General features: G+C 43.7%; 1 protein-coding gene across 10 annotated transcripts in view; it reads left to right on the top strand.

Annotated features, from left to right (window-relative positions):
- Window positions 1–20,892, top strand: part of PKHD1 (PKHD1 ciliary IPT domain containing fibrocystin/polyductin) — a 279,614-nt gene that overhangs the window by 224,373 nt on the left and 34,349 nt on the right. Inside the window, exon 60 of one of the 10 annotated variants that reach the window (XM_063330669.1) lies at window positions 11,712–11,833. The exons of the other annotated variants lie outside the window; for them this stretch is intronic. Within the exon in view, the coding sequence (XP_063186739.1) occupies window positions 11,712–11,740 (29 nt within the window). The 3' untranslated portion in view covers window positions 11,741–11,833. Of the gene's footprint in view, window positions 1–11,711; window positions 11,834–20,892 lie in introns of those variants that run through there. 10 annotated transcript variants of the gene reach the window in all.

The following is a 20,892-nucleotide window of genomic DNA, read 5'->3' as shown; positions in this document are numbered from 1 at the left end:
TTACTAGTGTTGAGAGTGATTTCCCCCCTCCTATAGGAGACATTTGGTGCCTGGGAGTAGGAGGACTCGGAAAGGTTACAGTTTCCCTCAAATCCTTTGTATTGGTCTCTCAGATATGGAATAAAAGCAAGAGCATTAATTAAAAAAGCACCTGCGGAAGCGAAGCAAAGGGCTAAGTGATGTCTTCCCGCTCTTACAGTGTTGGTTCTGTTGGTTAAGGCAGGGAGAAGACAGATTTGGGGAGTACTGGAGATGCTTGGGCAGTCTTCAAAGAAGTAGTTTTCATTGATGCTACTTGCTCAAACTTTATGTAAAGGTAGAACCAGAACTATTCCTGTTCACAACATATTGTATGCAGAGACTTCTTGCATCCGTCTCTCCAAATGTTCAAGGCCATGTTGATTGGGCTTCGAGCAACCTGGTCTAGAGGGAGGTGTCCCTGCCCACAGCAGGGGGTTGTAACTAGATGATCTTTAAGGTCCCTTCTAACCCGAATCATTCTATGATTCTTGTAAACCCCTTTTCACTAGTTATTAAGTGGACAGAATTGATAACTAAGTTTTGGTGTTTATTCCCAAATTTACTGTGTATGATTTAGATTACCTGTTAAAATACTGACCATCTGAGCTTGAATTACATGAAGAATCTGAAAATTAAACTAGAATGTAGCTGGCAGATTCCGGGAAACCTTTGTTCCCAGCAACAGGAGAAGGTGAAGCATCAGGCTGGATATGAAGGCTGGACCTTGTGTAAGTACATCCTTAGCTCCCCATAGGACTCAGTTCCTAAAAAGTAAAGCTCTCTTTCTTTTCCTGCTCTCTTTCAACTCTAAGCTATCTGAGCAGTGTCTCACTGTCAGCTTTTTTGGAACATATCAAAGGGGGGGTTCCTTTCTCCAAAGGTCCTTGGCCATAACACTTTCCAGGCAGATAATCTTAATCTGTTCTTGCTCCAATCTGGCCCTGTCAGTTTGCACAGACCAGCGGAATGATCACTAAACGGTGATGTAAACACTGTTATGGTTAACCATGGTGCTCTGATCTTCCCTGATCATCCTATTTACTACCAAGATGGCTGATAATGCCTGGAGTTAAAACGTGGTTGTGGTGCCTCAGAGATGCAGTGCAGGCTTTGATGATACAGATCTGATCAAAGTCCATATGCCCCTTAGATGCCTGCTGGATGCTTGTGCAAAGGTCAGGTGTCTTTAGTGCTCTCCCAGAAGGTTTTTAATGGAGGGAGCTGCTAGCTTTTATCCTTTCTCATAATTTTATGAGGCAGAATCCCCCCTCCCTCAGGCAAGCAGCCAGCCTGCCACTAGCTATTCGCTTTAAAATTATGATGAAGCTTGAAATAAAACACAGCCATGGACTGAACCCACTAACCCTCAGTCCAAAGGTATTAAGGCTGCCGGTTGATATAGACAATATCTAGTTCTTGGAAATGTTTTGCTTCTAGCACCCTGGATGATTAGGAAGAGAGGACTAGGCAAAAAAGATAATGATTCCGTATTTGCTGTGGAAATGGCAAGTGCAATTAGAATTGCCAACTGAGTTGTGATCAAAATTCTGATTAATTACTTACTGCTATTTCACAGAGAAGAAATTAGTGCGTATCTAATTGGCATTACTGAAATGTATTCTGTGCCTCACTTGCATAAATTAAATGTAAAGAAAAAATCTACTGCGTGTGTATGAGAGCGAGTGAGAGGGAGCAAAGGAGAGTGTATGATACTGGGCAAGATCCTCAGGTGAAGCAAATCAGGACTATTCCGATAAAGTCTCTGGGTGGTGAAGCTTGGACTCTGGATGCTAAAAGAGGTACTTTGATTTAGGTGCTTACTGAGGGTCTGTGCTATATAAAAAGAGGAGGTCAGACTAGAGGATCACAGCAGCCTTTCTTCCAGTCTTATCGAATCTCTTTCTGTCAAAACCGGTCACAGCAGTATCAAATCCTATTTTCAGCTCATGAGGCCACGGCACCAACCCCACCATACTATCACAGACTTTCTATCGGATTGCTTATTTATTTCAATTTCAGCTCTGCACATGCTCTAGGCACATATACAATAATGGCAATTACACATCGTACAAAGCACATCAATATTTTTAGTATGAAAGAGAAGGAAAATGCAGTGCTATGATTCCAGTGCTTTAATCGGCAGGACCACATTATGTCAATGAAGCAGGGACATGAAGGACTGATTAGATAAATTCCCCCTTGCAGTTCCAGCTCCCAGCACTGAAGTGCCCACCATGTTCTGAAAATGAAATGTATGCATTAAAAATGTATCTGCATTTATTTTCCCTCTGGTGTTTTTTTTTTGTTGTTTTTTTGGGTTTTTTTTTTTTGTTTGTTTGTTTGGTTGGTTGTTTTTTTTTCTTTTTTTAACAAACAGAATCTTATGGAAAGGAAAAGAAAAGAAAAGAAAAAAGACATCTCTAGATGGGAGCTTTGGCAGTCCAATTGCTCTCTCTAAAGAAGTCAACTTGGTACCCTGGCTGAGAGGGCTGTCGATGTCAAAGGGGATTAGATGAGCCTCCTCCTCCCTGTTGTCCCTCAATTAACATTTATTCTCCAAGCAGAAATGGGAGAAAAGTTGCAGAAGAGATGAAGCAAAAAGACCCTGTAAATTTTCTAATCTGTGGAATTTATTATTACCTTCAAAGAGGTTATTTTCCTAAGCAGGGGCTTAATGCTGCTTGCATACTGTCAGCGTAGCTACACCAAATCTAATGGTTCACTCCAATACTCCCCCAAATTGCAGAGAAATCAAGAAGCTATATTAATTGCCTTGCAGCACCTTGCCATTTTCCTTCCCTTTCCTTGCCTTTTGCCTATCGTCATTACAGTGGCATGGAAGTATATGTTCTAACCATAAAATATTCTTTTTTGTTTCTTATTCACTGGCATCCCACCTCTTAAACAAATATTTCATTTCTGCCCACTTGAGTCTGAAAGGGCACAGCCATCACAGGTCAGCTGTAATGTTCTTTCTCTTCCTCTCTTCCTATCTCTGCCTCTCTTATCTCCATGATCTTTTTTCTGTCTCCCTCCCCCTCCAGACAGCTTTATTAAATTCAGATCTCTACTTCTGAGGCCTCGGTGCCTGAGCTCCCATTCCATGTGAGCCACTGAGAGCAAAAGGAAAAAAAAAAAGGCAAGATTCCCTTATGTTACTCCTCCCCGGGATGTCCTTGGCAACACAGGGATCTTTCCTACAGCACATCCTTCTGGTTGGGTCTTCAGGTTACAGAGCTCAGTGCTGCCAGAATTATTAACCCTTTTTGGGCCTCAGGGAGACATAAAATGCAAGTACAAGAAAGTGCGAATTCATTTTTGACAACCAGTAACACGCGCTTGACGTAATATATCACCCTTCTGGGCAGGATTTGGGTTGGAAAATGAGACATCTGCTGAAAGCTCTTCTCCAGGGAAATTATACATAAACAGAATTCCTGTGGAATTCTCCACAAGGAGAGTGGTTACAGACCAGATGTCTTGATAAGGCAATGCAAATTTAGAACTGGGTTGGACCAATTTTCTACCTGTTGGATTAGTTTTAGTACTTAGTACCTAGTACTTAGTATTTAGTATTTAGTACTTAGTGTACTGTGACTCTGTAATGAGCCTTTCTATGCTAGTGGGATGCAAATATGTCCTACAAGGCTTCACCCTGGTGTCCCTATGATTTCCAGGTGAGGATGGGAAAGCTGAGCAATCCTGCTGGACAGACTCTTTGTAGGCTCTTCAAACTGTCTTGGCTCTTCATGGCACTCTGGGACCTGAGAGATGCTCTCTGATGCCCCAAACCAGCAGACAGACCCACGCAGGTTCCTGCTGAGAGCCTGCCAGTTAAATTTTTCAATTGGTATGCCCAGAAAATGAAATATATTATGACACTGTTGATGCCAAGGAATAAAAAAGTGAAAATCCTGTTTGTGATCATCTTATGTATCTGTCCGGCAATGCCGGTGTTACAACAAAAAAATAACAGACCCGAAATTGTCCATACTGGCAATTCTTTTCATAAAGTTAAATAATATAGACTATTTTGCATGAAGGGCATCCTTTAAACACTTGCAGCATGCCTGAGCTAAATGGCCTTTGGGAATCCTGTGTCATTCTCCCTATCTTAACTCAGTTTCATGCTCTTTTTTCCACTGGTGCTAAAGCACTAAAAAGTCTCAAAGAAACAAATCTCCTTAATGCACCTGTCTAGTTTGCTGTGCACAGCTACTGTATTCCTACGTGACAGCTTTGAATGAAATTTTGTAGCAATTGACTATTTGTATGATAACAACTTATTTAGGGCAATGATAAATAAATACATAGTATCCCAACACTAAGAGTAACAAAAATGTTATTTACTGTTATATTTTAGGGACTGAGCATAAGATAAGTACTCTCAATAACTTTTTTTTTTCTTTTCCTTTTCCTTTTTCTTTTTCTTTTTCTTCCCCCCCCCCCACCCCCAACAATCTGAGGATTGGCCCATGTAGGAATGCAGCTTTATAATTTTATTCTCAGATAGGGTCAAAACATCAGCTGTTTTATATTGGCCTACACATCAAGCTGTCATCAAATAGACCACCTGGGAAGTGGCCTGCTGGGAATGCATTTTACCCATCCAAACAGGGACATCCAAACCTTTGCAAGCTCAACCCCCAGAAATTACAGGGAAGAGCAGAGAACAAATGGGCTTCGGTTTTAATCCCTTCAAGCACCATATGATGGGCCGTTACTTCTCTTTTCTGTTTCCCATTGCAGGCTAGGATGTTTTTAGACTAAACAGGTCCCTGTGACCTGAAACCCGGCCATCATTTATGGAAGTACCCTGTGCAGTGTGGTTAATACATAAAAAGTTAAGAAAAATAAAAAGACAACCTTTACTCTATTAGCAAAAGACTCTTCAAAGCTATTCTTTTGCTCTGGGCTTTTACAATAATAAGCTGAAAAAATACATTAGAGAGCAGACTCCTTTCTAGCCACTTCATATTTCATTTTGCCTCGCACTTGTCTATTTATTTTCATGTCTTTCCTGATTACTTCTCAATTGTAGAAAGACAACATTAGGCACAATGAGTTTTAAATATACTCCCTGGCCAAAATAACTCCAAGGACTGTCTGAAATTTCAAACAGCTCAGTAGTAAGTCTGGAATAAAATACAAAGAGAGTGATGCCTACTAGTTAGAGCTGGACAGTCAGGACTAGGTGGGTGTTTGCAATCCCCCACCAGTGTGGTTATTCTTTTTCTATTTGAGCACTGTACCACACAACCAGGATCAGTGTGACTTGGAGCTCATTAACATTTATATGAAGATGAAGAACACTATCTGGTAAAGCACAAGAGATGCTCCAGCTCCAAACCCACTCTTTCGAGACCTGGACAGGCTGGAGAGTTGGGCCGAGAGACATCTTATGAAATTCAATAAGGGCAAGTGTCGGGTGCTGCACCTGGGGAGGAATAACCCCATGCACCAGGACAGGCTGGGGGCTGACCTGCTGGAGAGCAGCTCTGTGGAAAGAGACCTGGGAGTCCTGGTGGACAACAGGATGACCATGAGCCAGCAATGATGTGCCCTTGTGGCCAAGAAGGCCAATGGCATCCTGGGGTGCACTTAGAAGAGTGTCACAAGCAGCTCAAGGGAGGTCATCCTCCTTCTCTACTCTGCCCTGGTGAGGCCTCACTTGGAGTGCTGTGTGCAGTTCTGGGCTCCCCAGTTCAAGAAGGACAGGGAACTGCTGGAGAGGGGACAGCAAAGGGCTACCAAGATGATTAGGGGACTAGAACATGTCTCTTACAAAGAAAGGCTGAGGGACTTGGTTCTTTTTAGTGTGGAAAAAAGACTGAGGGGGGATCTTATCAATGCTTATAAATACTTAAAGGGTGGGTGTCAGGAGGATGGGTCCAGGCTCTTTTCAGTGGTGGCCAGTGACAGGACGAGAGGTAACGGGCACAAACTTGAGCATAGAAAGTTCCACCTCAACATGAGGAGGAACTTCTTTCTTTTGAGGGCGGCAGAGCCCTGGCACAGTCTGCCCAGAGAGGTGGTGGAGTCTCCTTCTCTGTAGACATTCAAAATCCGCCCAGAGATGTTCCTGTGCAACTTGGTCTGGCAGGGGGTTGGACTAGATGATCTCCAGAAGTCCCTTCCAACCCCTATCATTCTATCATTCTGTGATTCCCCGTTGGAGCTGTCCAAAAGAGTTTCATGGGACAAGGAACAAGCCTTGGACTACCTAAAACAAGCACGCATGAATCACAGAATCACAGAAACTTCAGAGTTGGAAGGGACCTCTAGAGATCATCTAGTCCAACTCCCCTGCTAAAGCAGGATTGCCCAGAGAACATTACTCAGGACTGCATCCAGGCAAGTCTTGAAAATCTCCAGAGAAGGGGACTCCACAACCTCCCTGGGCAGCCTGTTCCAGTGCTCTGTCACCCCCACCATAAAGATGTTTTTCCGCGTATTTGAACGGAACTTCCTATGTTCCAACTTGTGCCCGTTGCCCCTCTTCCTGTCACTGGGAACCATTGAAGAGTCTGGCACCATCCTTCTTCAACCCACCCTTTAGATACTTGTATGCCATAATAAGGTCTCCCCTCAGCCTTCTCTTCTCCAGGCTAAAGAGTCCCAGCTCTTTCAGCCTTTCCTCATAAAGGAGATGCTCCAGTCCCATAATCATCTTAGTTGCCCTTCACTGGACTCGCTCCAGTAGTTCCCTGTCCCTCCTGAACTGGGGAGCCCAAAACTGGACACAGTATGCCAGTTGTGGCCTCACCAGTGCAGAGTAGAGGGGGAGAATGACCTCCTTTGACCTGCTGGCCACACTCTTCTCTATGCAGCCCAGGATTCCATTGGCCTTTTTAGCGACAAGGGCACATTGTTGGCTCATGGGCAATTTACCGTCTACCAGGACCCCCAGATCCTTCTCCTCAGAACAACTTCCCAGCAGATCCACCCCTAACCTATACTGGTGCTTAGCATTCTTCCTCCCCAGGTGCAGGACCTTGCACTTGCTTTTGTTGAACCTCATGTGGTTCTTCTCTGCCCAGCTCTCCAGCCTGTCTAGGTCACGCTGGATGGCAGCACGGCCCTCTGGAGTGTCAGCCGCCCCTCCCAGTTTGCTATCATCAGCGAACTTGCTGAGCATACACTGTGTCCCATCATCCGTGTCATTAATGAGTATACTGAACAAAACTGGACCGAGTATTGACCCCTGGGGGACACCGCTGGTTACAGGCCTCCAACTAGACTCTGTGCTGCTGATCACAACCCTCTGAGTTCTGTCACACAGCCAGCTCTCGATCCACCTCACTGTCACCTCGTCTAGCCCATACTTCCTCAGCTTCCTAATGAGGATGTTATGGGAGACAGTGTCAAAAGCCTTGCTAAAGTCAAGGTAGATGACATCTATGGCTCTCCTCTCATCCAGCCAACCAGTTATAACACCATAGAAAGCTATCAGATTGGTCAAGCGTGATTTACCCTTGGTAAATCCATGTTGACCACTTCCAATAACTTCCTGTTCCTCAACATGTTTGGAGATGACATCCAGAATGAGTCGCTCCATTACCTTCCCAAGGACAGAGGTGAGACTAAGCGGCCTGTAGTTCCCTGGGTCCTCCTTTTTGCCTTTTTTGAAGATTGGAGTAATGTCAGCCTTCCTCCATTCCTCAGGCACCTTTCCTGTTCCCCATGACCTTTCAAAGACAATGGAGAGTGGTCTAGCAATAACATCTGCCAGCTTTCTCAGCACTCGCGGGTGCATCCCATCAGGGCCCATGGATTTATGAATGTCCAGATTGGCCAAGTGGTCTCTGACCCGGTCCTCCTCAACTGAGGGAAAGTCTTCCTCTCTCGCGACCTTCCCCCTTGCCTTCAGGGTATGGGATTCGTGAGAGACAGCTTTAGCAGTGAAGACCAAAGAAAAGAAGGCATTCAGTAGCTCTGCCTTCTCTGTGTCTTCCACCACTAGGGCACCCATCTCATTCATCAGCAGGCCTACATTTTCCCTAGTCTTTCTTTTTCTGTTGATATACTGAAAGAATCTCTTCTTATTGTCTTTAACTGCAGTGGCCAAGCTGAGTTCTGATTAAGCTTTGGCCCTTCTAATTTTCCCCCTACATAGCTTCATTATATCTTGATAATCCTCATAAGTTGCCAACCCCCTTTTCCAGAGAATGTAAGCTTCCCTTTTTTTCCTGAGGTCCAGCCAAAGCTCTCTATTTAGCCAGGCTGGTCTTCTTCCCCGTCAGCTCATTTTTCGAGACATGGGGATGGCCTTCTCCTGTGCTTCTAAGAGCACCTGCTTGAAGTATGACCAACCTTCCTGGGCACCTTTACTCTTCAAAACTGCCTCCGAAGGGACACTCTCAACCATGCTCCTAAACAGGCTAAAGTCTGCCCTTCAGAAATCCAAGGTGGCAGTTCTGCTGGCTCCCCGCCTTGCTTCACCAAGAATTGAAAATTCTACCATTTCATGGTCACTGTGCCCAAGACGACATCCAACCTTTACATCCCCCACAAGACCTTCTCTGTTAACAAACAGGAGGTCCAGTAGGGCACTTCCCTTAGTTTGTTCCTTCACCAGCTGTGTTAGGAAGTTGTCTTCCACACACTTCAGGAACCTCTGGGACTGTTCCCTCTCTGCTGTGTTATATTTCCAGCAGACATCTGGGAAGTTGAAGTCCCCCACAAGAACAAGGGCAAATGATCATGAGACCTCTGCCAGCTGCTTATAGAAAATACTTCATCAGATTCTACATCCTGATTAGGGAGTCTATAACAAAATCCCATCACGATGTCTGCCTTGTTGGCCTTCCCCTTAATTCTTATCCATACACACTCAACACTGCCATTCACACTAAGTTCTAGACATTCAAATCTGCCCCTAACATAGACAGCCACCCCTCCACCTCTCCTTCCTTGCTGATTGCTTCTGAAAAGTTGATAGCCATCGATTACAGCACTCCACTTCTGTGTGTCTTCCCACCATGTTTCTGTGATGGCAACTATATTATAGTTTCCTTGCTGTACAATGGCCTCCAGCTCCTCCTGTTTATTCCCCGTACTGCATGCATTAGTGTAGATGCACTTCATCTGGGCTAGCTGTTCTGCTACTTCCTTGGGGGGACAAGCCCAAATTCGCACCTGATCATGCTCGGACACTTCTGTAGTTCCCAAATTATGTATAATCTGATGTATACTGAGTATAACAACTATTTGCAAAAGTAAGCCTCAAAGCTTCTTCAAACCATCTTGCAAGTGTGTGAAGTTGTGCAGGAAAGTGTCATCAGGATCACAGATCTTCTTTAAGTAATTTTCAACCCTGGCAGCTTCTCTGGACATACATAGTTTTGTCCTAGTAAACATATAAAAGCCTAAAATGTAGATATACTATGATTTGTGATAAAGCCTTCAGAAACTGGATCTAACTTTGTAGTTAGCCTTGCTCTGAGCAAAAGGTTGACATAAATGACATGCAGAAATCTATTCTGACCTATTTTTCCCTAAGATTCGATGTAGGCATGATATTTTAGGACTTTGTCTACAGACACTTTTGATTTTCATGTAAGTGGTGTTTGAAACCAGTCTCCTTCTATACCTGCACACTTTTTGGTTCCAGAGGTTACAAATTAAGTTTTTAGGCTCTTGTTGTGTTTGCTCAGATGTCTTTTTTGCAATAAATTCTGTTTCCATGCTTTCCAAGGTATTTTGCTCATTGCCCCCTTTGTTTCCTATGTGAGCTGTACTGCTCAGGAGCAGGGTGAGACATGGTCTGCAGGGTGGCTGCACCAGGGTCAGGTGGGAATATCTGGATCCAGTATCTCAGTCATTGTAGCTACAAATGCCAAATGCAGAGTTTGATCTTTTTCAGGGTTTTTCTCTCTTTTTTTTTTTTTTTTTTCCCCAGCTTGTTTAAATCTCTGTCAGGGATAGTAGAACTTTCTTTCTTATTTTCTGGTGGTAATGGCTTCATCTCCCTTCTGTCTTTCTCCTTGTTCACAACTGGAGAAGACAGTTACTTTAAAGGTGTGTACAGAGTTATCATTTCCCATTTATTTCAGAATAGAAACACCCTTTACCCTAGCTGTTCTGCAAGCCTCGTTAACTACATCATTAGGAGATGGGCTCATTTCACCTAACTTCAGCTGGTCAAATACAGGCCTGCAGTCCAAACCAGCTATCCAGGTTTGTCATATAACCAGTAGAGACAGATACCTCCAGAAGTGATAAAATCCATCCAAGAAAAAGCAGGAATGAATGACCCTCTAAGAGTCTCTCCTTTTTTTCTCTCTCTAATGATTATTGTCTAGATGAACAGCCTAGACAAGACAATTAGCTTAGACTAGATGCTTAACATTTAGGCAGCTAAAATTAATGTGATGAATCCCATTCTGTGTGCTCAGATAATGACTCTAGCCTTTGTATCTCAAATTTTAGCTCTTCAATATGTTTTCATAGATATTCAGATTCTGTGCTATGGTTTCAGATTAATTTCGATTTCTAAGCCTTAAAATACTTACCTCCCATTACTGTTCATTGTCATAAATATGTCATGGCATAATATAGCTGTCGGTACCTGTGATGAAATCCTTCTTCTTTAAGATTCAACTCCATAGCCCATACAGGACTAATATTGCTGAAAATCACCCTAATAATGTCACAGGGACTTTTGTGCTTGCAAACCTTTCTGTCATAAGCACAGGCTCTAGGACTGTGTCTTCAGCCAAGGCAGGTGCAAATAAGATTGTAACATTTTTTGATAACCTGAGCAAAGAAAGAAAGAAAGAGTGGACACAAGGATGCTGATAAAAAGATATTGGTGGCATTGAGCAGGATGGGGAGAGAGCTCAAGTAGTCTCCTCATCTATCCAATTACTCCAAAGTGTCATCTATACTTACACTGCTCCCGAGAGAAATTAATATAACCTGCAAAAAATCATATCTTCAATTGTGTTAGTTACACCAGGTTCCTAATGGGCTTGTTTCAAAGCCTTGCTATTTATTTATTTTTTTAACTAGAATGAGGTTTTTCGGATTTCTAACCTAAATCTTCCTGCTTAAAATATTAACACTTGTTTTTTCTTCTGTCTGCATTGAACATGGGAAATCAACCTTCCTCTCTGATCATTTTTCTGAAGCCCCTATAAACTAATCTTACCCTTTAATATACTAATTGAAATGTCTGCAGTCTTTCTGGACTGAACTTGGGATATTTTAAGTATGTTTGTTTAAATCGTATATCTGGTGAGGAAAGAAAAAAGCTTTTTCAATAAATTAGTTTTACAGAAAAGAATGTGGTCCAAAAATATTATAATTTCTCAGGTAAAGCTGAAAACTTAGTAAAGTTTTGCTTTTAGTCAAAATGTTTGATTTGTTAATGAACAAAAAAAAAGGGAAAACAATTTTAGGGCAAAAGCTGAACTCTGACTTGTCTTCTCCTTCACCTATGTCTTATAAAAATAATTGTCATTTTTAAGCTTCATTCTAACCCAAATACTTCCAAAATCTGCAGGTATTTGGTATTTTCCTTCTGGCCCACTTCTAATGGAAAATCGCTTGGTCTCTTTGTGAGTCTGTTCCCAGGACGAAAGAACTGTTCTCATTGGGAAGAAATGATAATAATAGTACTAAAATGGAGTTCCCTGCAAATTTTATTTTGAGGCAGTTCATTTTATCCCCTAACTTTATTTTTGCAGAAGAAAAGGATGATTTGTCTTTGCAGTGACTGCAGGCCAAGGAGGGAAAGAGAAGCTGAGAACCTTCCCGTCCATAACAAAAACTGGCAGCGATAGTCCTAATAAAGTTCAAGTTTATTTGACTAATTCTTTCACCACTTGTCAGAGAACATACTTTTGTTTGCATTAACAAACTGAGCTCTTTCCTCCCCCATTTCTCCAGTGAGCAGCACAAGCACTTGTGTGGAACACACATTACCGCTAACTGTTACGATGTTTGCTGTCAAACTCATTTATTTATGCAACTGCTGTGGAAAGGCCTGGGGCCCATAAGCAGCCCTGAAAGATTTCAGAGCCCTGGTGTGGGGTCATGAAAGGGAAAGTGAGGGGGAGGGCGAAACCTCCACTGGTTATGAGAAAGGAACTGACACAGGAAATGGTCACATATGGCACAGATTTATTGTGTCCGGGACTTCCCATTCAAAACTCATTATATCCACAGCTCAGAGCAGTGCATGGCACAGCCACATTCATTTTTAGGTCTGGCATCTGATGAAATGGCTGTTCTGCTGTCAGGTGGTGGTGGTAGTTTTATCGTTCCTTGGCCAGAGAGGCAGTGACTGGAGCTGCTTTGGTAAAGGCTCTGCCATTCGCTGCCCTTGCCTGTATGTTGGGTACCAGTTTGACTAAAGCTTTGGTCAATACGGTTGTTGGTTGGGAGGAGAGAAAAGTCCTTCTGGGCTTTAAATACACCTAAAGGAAACCAGGATTATCTCAAGGGGAGACATGATGGGAAAAGCATTGGTAGCGACAAGAGAAACACATTGAAACTTGTGGAACAGCATGTTTTTTAAAAGGTGAAATAGTTTGGACCAAAAGATGTTTCTCTTTGCATTTTTATCTTTTAGTTGTCTTTTCTGGGAGACAAGATCCCTCTCACACCCAGCTACTGGCTCTTTGAATGACGGTTAATGACTTCAAGAGGTTTATGGGAATAGTTTGTTTGTGTTATCTGTTTCAGGAGAGCATTTAAAAACTACAGTCAGGGACCTGGGTCCTATTTTGCTAGGTGCTGTACAAAAAGCCATTATTTCCACCCCTTAGCTGTGTATTGATAGCTCTCAGGAAGGCTATGGAGACCCAAATTGTCTCTTCTATGCTGTCCTTTGAGAGTTCGCTCTGGCCCATCCACCTCAGTCCTATGCCACACTTCTTGTTGCACTGCTCCTGCATTCTCCTTCATTCAGGGTTCAATTTAAGGAAGCTTAATTTACCACACTTTTGGGGACTCTCTGAAAATGCACAGAATCATGCAGTATAGCTCAATTATGCTGTTTAATCCTTTTTGTCTCCACACACAACATCATGATGAGTAATGCTTCTTTTGCCACTTTATTTGATTTATCCCTTAAACAAGCATTATGGGGAACTTGGTGTTGTCAGCATGGATAAAATGACTAAATTTTAGTCATTTTCCACACCGGAAGTCTGTGCTGCCATACAGAGGGACCTGCACAGGTTGGAGATCTGGGCAAAGAGGAACCTTATGAAATTCAATAAGGGCAAGTGTCGGGTGCTGCACCTGGGGAGGAATAACCCCATGCACCAGGACAGGCTGGGGGGCTGACCTGCTGGAGAGCAGCTCTGTGGAAAGAGACCTGGGAGTCCTGGTGGACAACATGATGACCATGTGCCAGCAATCATGTGCCCTTGTGGCCAAGAAGGCCAATGGCATCCTGGGGTACATCGAGTGTGGCCAGCAGGCGGAGGGAGGTCATCCTCCCCCTCTACTCTGCCTTGGTGAGGCCTCACCTGGGGTGCTGTGTCCAGTTCTGGGCTCCCCAGTTCAAGAAGGACAGGGAACTGCTGGAGAGGGGACAGCAAAGGGCTACCAAGATGGTGAGGGGACTGGAACACCTCTGTTACGAAGAAAGGCTGAAGGATTTGGGTCTCTTCAGTCTGGAAAAAAGATGACTGAGGGGGGACCTTATCTACACTTATAAATACTGAAAGGGTGGGTGTCAGGAGGATGGGTCCAGGCTCTTTTCAGTAGTGCCCAGTGACAGGACAAAAGGTAATGGGCACAAACTTGAACACAGAAAGTTCCATCTTAACATGAGGAGGAACTACTTTCCTTTGAGGGTGGCAGATCCCTGGCACAGGCTGCCCAGAGAGGTGATGGAGTCTCCAACTCTGGAGACATTCAAAACCCACCTGGATGCGTTCTTGTGCCACCTGCCCTAAGGTGACCCTGCTCTGGCAGGGTGGTTGGACTAGGTGATCTCCAGAGGCCCCTTCCAACCCTATGATTCTGTGATTCTATGATTCTCTAATCATTAACAATAATGTGGACAAAAATCTTTCCTAATTGTGTCTTTCTAAGTGTAATAAAATGATAGGGAAGCTGGTCTAGGCCAATGCTGACAATAGCAGGAATGGGACCAATGTCTACCTCTACTCAGTCAAGCAGCACTAGGGTATGGACACTGGAGCTTACCAGTCACTCCTGCTACATCAAGAGAACAGGTCCAAGCCTGGGTTGGCCCCAGGCAACAAACACATCAGTGTCCAAGACAATTCCTGAGCACTTTCCAGAAATTAACTCAAGTCAGGAGGCAGTCCAAAAGGGCAGTTTGAAGGTGGTCATCGTCTTTTGGAACATCAGTGATTTTAATACTATGGGATTGCCATGCCAGCTGGCCTCAGGAACAAGGAACTGGCCTTGGCACTGGTTATTTTGTTACTTTTGATGCATGCAATGCCACAGCAGCTCAGTTCCAGCCTAGTTTTCTGGGCACAGACATTCAAGGTATTTCCAGGTGTGGTCACCTTGTGGTGGCAGCAGAGCATTTGAGAAGTTCTGTGGCTCTGTAAGCAGTAGCATAGAATCATAGAATGGTTTGGGTTAGAAGGGACCTTAAAGATCATCTAGTTCCAACCCCCACCGCCATGGGCAGGGACACCTACCACTAGACCAGGTTGCTCAAAGCCCCATACAACCTGATATTGAACACTTCCAGGGATGGGGCATCCACAGCTTCTCTGGGCAACCTGTTCCAGTGTCTCACTACCCTCACAGGAAAGAATTTCTTCCTAATATCTAATCTAAATCTACCCTTTTTCAGTTTAAAACCGTTGCCTCTTGTCCTATTGCTCCACACCCTGATCCAGAGTCCCTCCCCAGCTTTCCTGTAGGCCCCCTTTAGGTAGTGGAAGGCTGCTACAAGGTCTCCCTGGAGCCTTCTCTTCTCCAGGCTGACCAGCCCCAACTCTCACAGCCTGTCCTCACAGCAGAGGGGCTCATAACCTTAATTCAGCCATGACACAAGGCCTGTTCTGGGCAACACCACTAAAGAGCACTTCAGATTTACTGGCACACCTCCTTTGAGAGGGCTCAAGATATATTCTTCTGGATGGCTTATTCTCCTCCCTGGATTTTTTTGTGATTTTTGTGAGACAGATTTGATATTTTCTCTCAAATACAAAAGACCAAAGATGATCTCTCTGACTCAAGATGTTCCTGACCTGTAAACCACTGAAATCTTGAGGAGCATTTGGGATGAACATTGCTATATGCATGCATTGTTCCCATACTCTTTCTAGGTAACTCTTTTCGATCACCGTTGGGAAGCATCCTGGCCTCAGTAAGCTTCTGGTCTCGCTTGTTAAGACTTGTGCACTTATGCTTTAAGGTCAAGAATGAGTTATTACTATAGTCCCAGTGAACTGGAAAACTGCAATTTTCTGTTCATAACTTGGAAAGATATACTATCATCTGTAATGTATATGTCCTACCTCTTAGGCATGGAGGAGCTCTGAAGGCTTGGTGCTAGCATAAAAATATATAACCATATGAAAGATGCAAATAATGAGTGATTTCACAGCTTGTGGCCATATCAACACATAGAATCACAGAACTTTCGTGGTTGGAAAGGACCCATGAGATCATCAAGTCCAACCCAAACAACCTACAATCTCTGCCACTAGAGCATGCCCTGAAGCGCCACATCTAGACCTTTCTTAAATACCTCTAGGGATGGTCACTCAACCACCGCCCTGGGCAGGCTGTTCCAGTGCCTGACCACTCTTTCAGTAAAGGAATTCTTCCTCATATCTAATCTAAACCTCCCCTGCCACAACTTCAGACCATTCCCTCTGGTCCTGTCATTATTCCCCTGGGAGAAGAGGCCAACACCCACCTCTCTCCACCCTCCTTTCAGGGAGTTGTAGAGGGCAATGAGGTCTCCCCTCAGCCTCCTCTTCTCCAAGCTCAACGTGCCCAGCTCCCTCAGCCTCTCCTCATATGCCCTGGTCTCCAGACCCCTCACCGTCCCGGTAGCTCTCCTCTGGACACGCTCCAGCACTTCACTGTCCCTCTTGTACAGAGGGGCCCAAAACTGGACACAGTACTCGAGGTGAGGCCTCACCAGTGCCAAGTACAGAGGCACCATCACTTCCCTACTCCTGCTGGCCATGCTATTCCTGATACAAGCCAGCATGCTGTTGGCCTTCTTGGCCACCTGGGCACACTGCTGGCTCATGTTAAGCTGTCTGTCCACCAGCACTCCCAGGACTTTTTCTGCTGGGCAGCTTTCCAGCCACTCTTCCCCAAGCCTGGAGCGTTGCTTGGGGTTGTTGTGACGAAATACAGGACCCGACACTTGGCCTTATTAAACCTCATACAGTTGGTCTTGGCCCATCAATCCAGCCTGTCTGGGTCTCTCTGTAGAGCCTTCCTACCCTCAAGCAGATCAACACTCCCACCTAGTTTGGTGTCATCTGCAAACTTACTGAGGGTGCACTCAATCCCCTCATCGAGATCATCGATAAAGATATTAAACAAAACTGTCCCCAAAACTGAGCCCTGAGGGACACCACTGGTGACCAGCCGCCAAGACCATTTCACCCCCTTAACCACAACTCTCTGGGCACGGCCATCCAGCCAGTTTTTTACCCAGTGAAGAGTACACTTGTCTATGCCATGATTCGCCAGCTTCTCCAGGAGAATGTTGTGGGGGACGGTGTCAAAGGTCTTATCAAAGTCCAGGTAGACAATGTCCACAGCCTTCCCCGCATCCAGAAGGTGGTTCACATGGTCATAGAAAGAGATCAGGTTGGTTAAGCAGGACCTCCCTTTCCTAAACCCATGCTGGCTGGCCCTGATCCCTTGGCTGCCCTGCACTTGCCATGAGATCGCACTCAAGATGATGCTCTCCATGATCTTTCCTGGTACTGAGGTCAGGCTGACAGGCTTGTAGTTAAAACATGCAAACAACGAATGCAAGAACAAACATTTTGAGTACTAAACCTTTTTTTCTATGGATTTGTATGTGAAAAGAAGGGCCCAGTGCAGGTCCTGTGGTGTGTAAGAAGGGTGACCTTACACCACAGTTTTTCCTTTCTGTGGAAGCACTAATAACCATTTTTTTTGTACTTGGGCTCCTACTTTAGCAAAACTTGTAGGAACACAATATCTTTGAGTCCACAAACGTGACTGTAATTGGCCAGGGGCTTCGAAGTTTTTTATGGAGGAACGATAAACAGGAGAGCATAAAAACCCACACAGTATGATGTTATGAGATTAATTTCCTTCTAAAATCATTTTCTTTAAAAGAAAAGATTAGCAGCCTAAAGCAATCACTCTGTTTTTATTTACACAGTCCCTGCTATGAGTATATATATGTGTGTGTGTGTTTGTATCTCACACACGTATGTACACAAATACATGAGCAAGCATGCATGGCTCCATGCGTTCCTGGGCGTTTGATCCTAACACACACTTTGCAAAAAACCTGCCACAAATAAGCTACCTGACTTTGCATATCTGTGTGTTTATTGCCCATGGGAACACCGCTAAACTCAGTTGAGTGATATCCCTAATTTACAGTTAGTGGGATTTCTAAAACCAATGGGGATGCCTTGTTTAAGCGTCTGCTGAAGTTGATGGGCTTGTTCTCATGTACCTATATAAAGATTTACAAGTGTGTGCAGAGCCTTTGCTTTCAAAGGATGCGTGTGTAGGCATGCCAACCCTGTACCAGGGACTGGACAAGAGAATTGGGGCCAAAATTATTTATGGGAAATGTCTGAACTCACAAAATGTAGAAAACCTTTTGTATAGCAAAAAAAACCAACCTACAAATAATTTACCTTCACTGGATTTCTAAGGTACTATTGCTGGACCTTTTTTTTTTTTATTTCACATTTGAATGTCAGCAGGTCAAAAGGAACAGTTAATGCTGATGAATATTTCCCCCTCAGCAAAGATATGTGCTGGCCAGCCCAAGGCCAATGAATCGCAATTTCTAAACAGTGTCCCATTTATCTCTCCCCTCCCCCTTCTTCCCCGACTCGCTTTTATATTTTTGTAACTATAATTGTAGTTAAATTAGAAATAACTGACGGGCAAATCCAGTCGGATGGAAAGAAAATTGCGGGAGATTTATTTTATTTTGATAAAAAAATGACATTGCCTTTTGTTTTTGTCAAAAAATGGCTATATTTTTCCTTGTACCATGAATTGTGAAATCTATCACGAAATGGGTAAAAATTATTGAAGGAAATGGTGGTGTTAACCTGAAGGGGAAAATCATTAATGTTGATGTATTTCATTCAATTTTAAATGTAGAATTTATTTTATTTTATTTTATTTATTTGGCATTGGGGAACTAGGGAAAAGGCAGGAGACTTGCAAAGGGCTCTGTGTGCCTTTAAGTCAAAACATCTATTTTAAAAATACTCTTCCCTCCTTCCCCCCTGCTCCATTTTTCTAAATAAAGGATATGAGATGTTGGTGGTGGTGGTGTTTTTTTTTCCTAAGCAAAGAGGACCCCCTCGGCGCATTTTTCTTTTCAAATGTGAAATGAGGTGGAAAATCCTCATTTCACGACAGGAAGGACAAATATTGACACAAAGTTAATATTTGTCAGGAGCCCTAGAAGCAACCTGAGTGTTAAAATCTCATATAGATATATATGTTTGTGTGTCTATGTACGTGCGTGCATGTAAGTAATTAAATAATAAACTTGATTTGATGCTAGGGGAATGTGTGTAAAGCAAAGTCTGCTCTCTGAGGCTGAGGAAATAGCTGGGGAGGGTGGACACACACTCTTTCCGTGTATTATTTCTCTTTCTTTCATGCACAGAGTGGGACACACACCCGGCACACACGTCCATGAAAGAGCCCAATACACACATGCCCTCTTCCCTTCTTCAGGTGCCCACAGTTCCCAATGTGATGTTCAGCCTCACCTGTTCACAAATGACTGCAGATATGATCATCTTTTTCATCTTTCCCACCCATTTGTAGAGTCTCCTGTTGACTCACACCAGGTTTCTCTTTCTTTCTTTCCCCACTTTTTTCCCCTCTCTCACACACGTGTGTGTGCAAGCACACACGCACCTACAAATATAACCTGTTTAATCTAGTTTCACCCACTGCGAGGGGACGCTTCTGGAATTTATCACTGTTATTGTTCATCGCCAATGTAAATAGCACATGTCAGCTCAATACTCAGTGGTCACTCAGTATTTATTAAGTCCTGTCCACTCTGGCCTTTTTTAGAGGAAAGCCCCAGGGCAGATTAGCTGCTGGCCCTGACACGCCGCGTCACTTATCTATTCGCATTGATTATGAGAGTCAGCTGTGGCCAGAACTCACTTTTTCCTTCTCCTCTCAGACCCCTCTTACAAGCACCCCTGCTTGGATTTTCATGAGGAAATAATCAGATTAGGGCTTCAGCAGAGAGTTCATATGGAGTTCTCTTTCTTCAATGTGCTACTAACTGAATAAACGTGTTTTGTGGTAAATTGTAAATGACATTATGATTACTAAGGCCAGCATGGGTTTCATTTAAAAGTGATCGAAATTGCAGGCTGCAGAAATTGTGACTGGCAGATAAGGCCATTTAGAAGGAGACAAGTAATGATACATGTACGTACATGGGTGTGTGCACAGGAAACTGAGCAAACCCACTTTGTGAGGCAGGCAGGGCAAAGGAAAGTCCTGGGAAATCACAAAATATCGGCAAATCCCATTTGTAGACAAGAGAAATGTCACCGGGGGGAGATGGGGGAGGTTTCCGGGAGAGCAGACGATGAGATCTGTCAGCCTTTGTGGGCTGGCTGCCTGCTGCAGGCTGCGTCCTCCCACCGCTCCGGGACAATACCCAATGTCTCCGAGTGCAGCGTTTCCACTTCTATTTCTGAATGAAGTGGTTGCTGCCTCTCCTTTTTCCCCTGGCACATGCCGATAGCAAAACACTTATAAAGATTAAAAAAAAAAAAAAAAAAAAAAAAAAAGAAAAGGCAAGAAAAAGAGAAAGAAAATGGTAAATTGATGTCTAAAAATAGGGGCTTTTGCATAGATCCTATCTGACTTGGACCATCCTCCCTAAACAAAGCTTGATATTTATGTAATTTCACTGCTTCCCTTGGTGACGTGCAGAGAAAGAGCTCATTCTGGGAAATGCTCGCAGACATGGGTACCAGTCTGCACATGAGGAATCCCCCTGAAATAAATCATAGGTAAGCATCCACAGGATCCAGACATTGAGATGTAGCTATAAGCAGAGCCTAAACTGCTTTCTCATAGTTTGTTTCTTTCCCAGGAGTCTGGTATTTTCTTCTAGCAGCGAGTTTCACAGTTACAATGTTTCCCTGATAAGGGGGATGCCCTTTTATTTGTCCACAACTTTGTGATTCTCAAGGGTGTTGCTGTTCCTTTCTTTTTATCATTAACACCAAGCATTGTTGATCTTCCTTTACATCCCCAAAGCTACTGAATGAGGAACACAGAGTTGTTTTAGACATTGGTCGTGCCTTGCCTAACACATTCTTGAGCACAGATAACTAGGGAAGGAACAGGCTTATGGGGGAAGGAGGATTATAGCTGGCTACAGCAGCAAATTCCTCCTTTGATTTTATTTTGAAGAGAGGAAGGAAAAACAGAAACACGCATCTTTTCTTAAGATGCTCCAGGGAGAAATGTTTATGCTTTTGGTGCCTGAATCTGAACTCATTTACTTTTATTCTCTCTTTGTAATCAGTGATGATCGCATCATTACAGCCTAAGGCACAATTTCTCTCATCTTAAAGCAGAGACCTATATTTGGTCAGGTGGAGTGTACTCAGAAGACTGTATGAATTACTTCTCTTCTGTATAGATCCTTTCATAAAAGGATCCTCTCGACTTGTCACCACA

Source organism: Chroicocephalus ridibundus, chromosome 3, assembly GCF_963924245.1.
Source record: "Chroicocephalus ridibundus chromosome 3, bChrRid1.1, whole genome shotgun sequence".
Lineage (NCBI taxonomy): Eukaryota > Metazoa > Chordata > Aves > Charadriiformes > Laridae > Chroicocephalus > Chroicocephalus ridibundus.
This window is presented reverse-complemented; position numbering and strand designations above follow the sequence as displayed.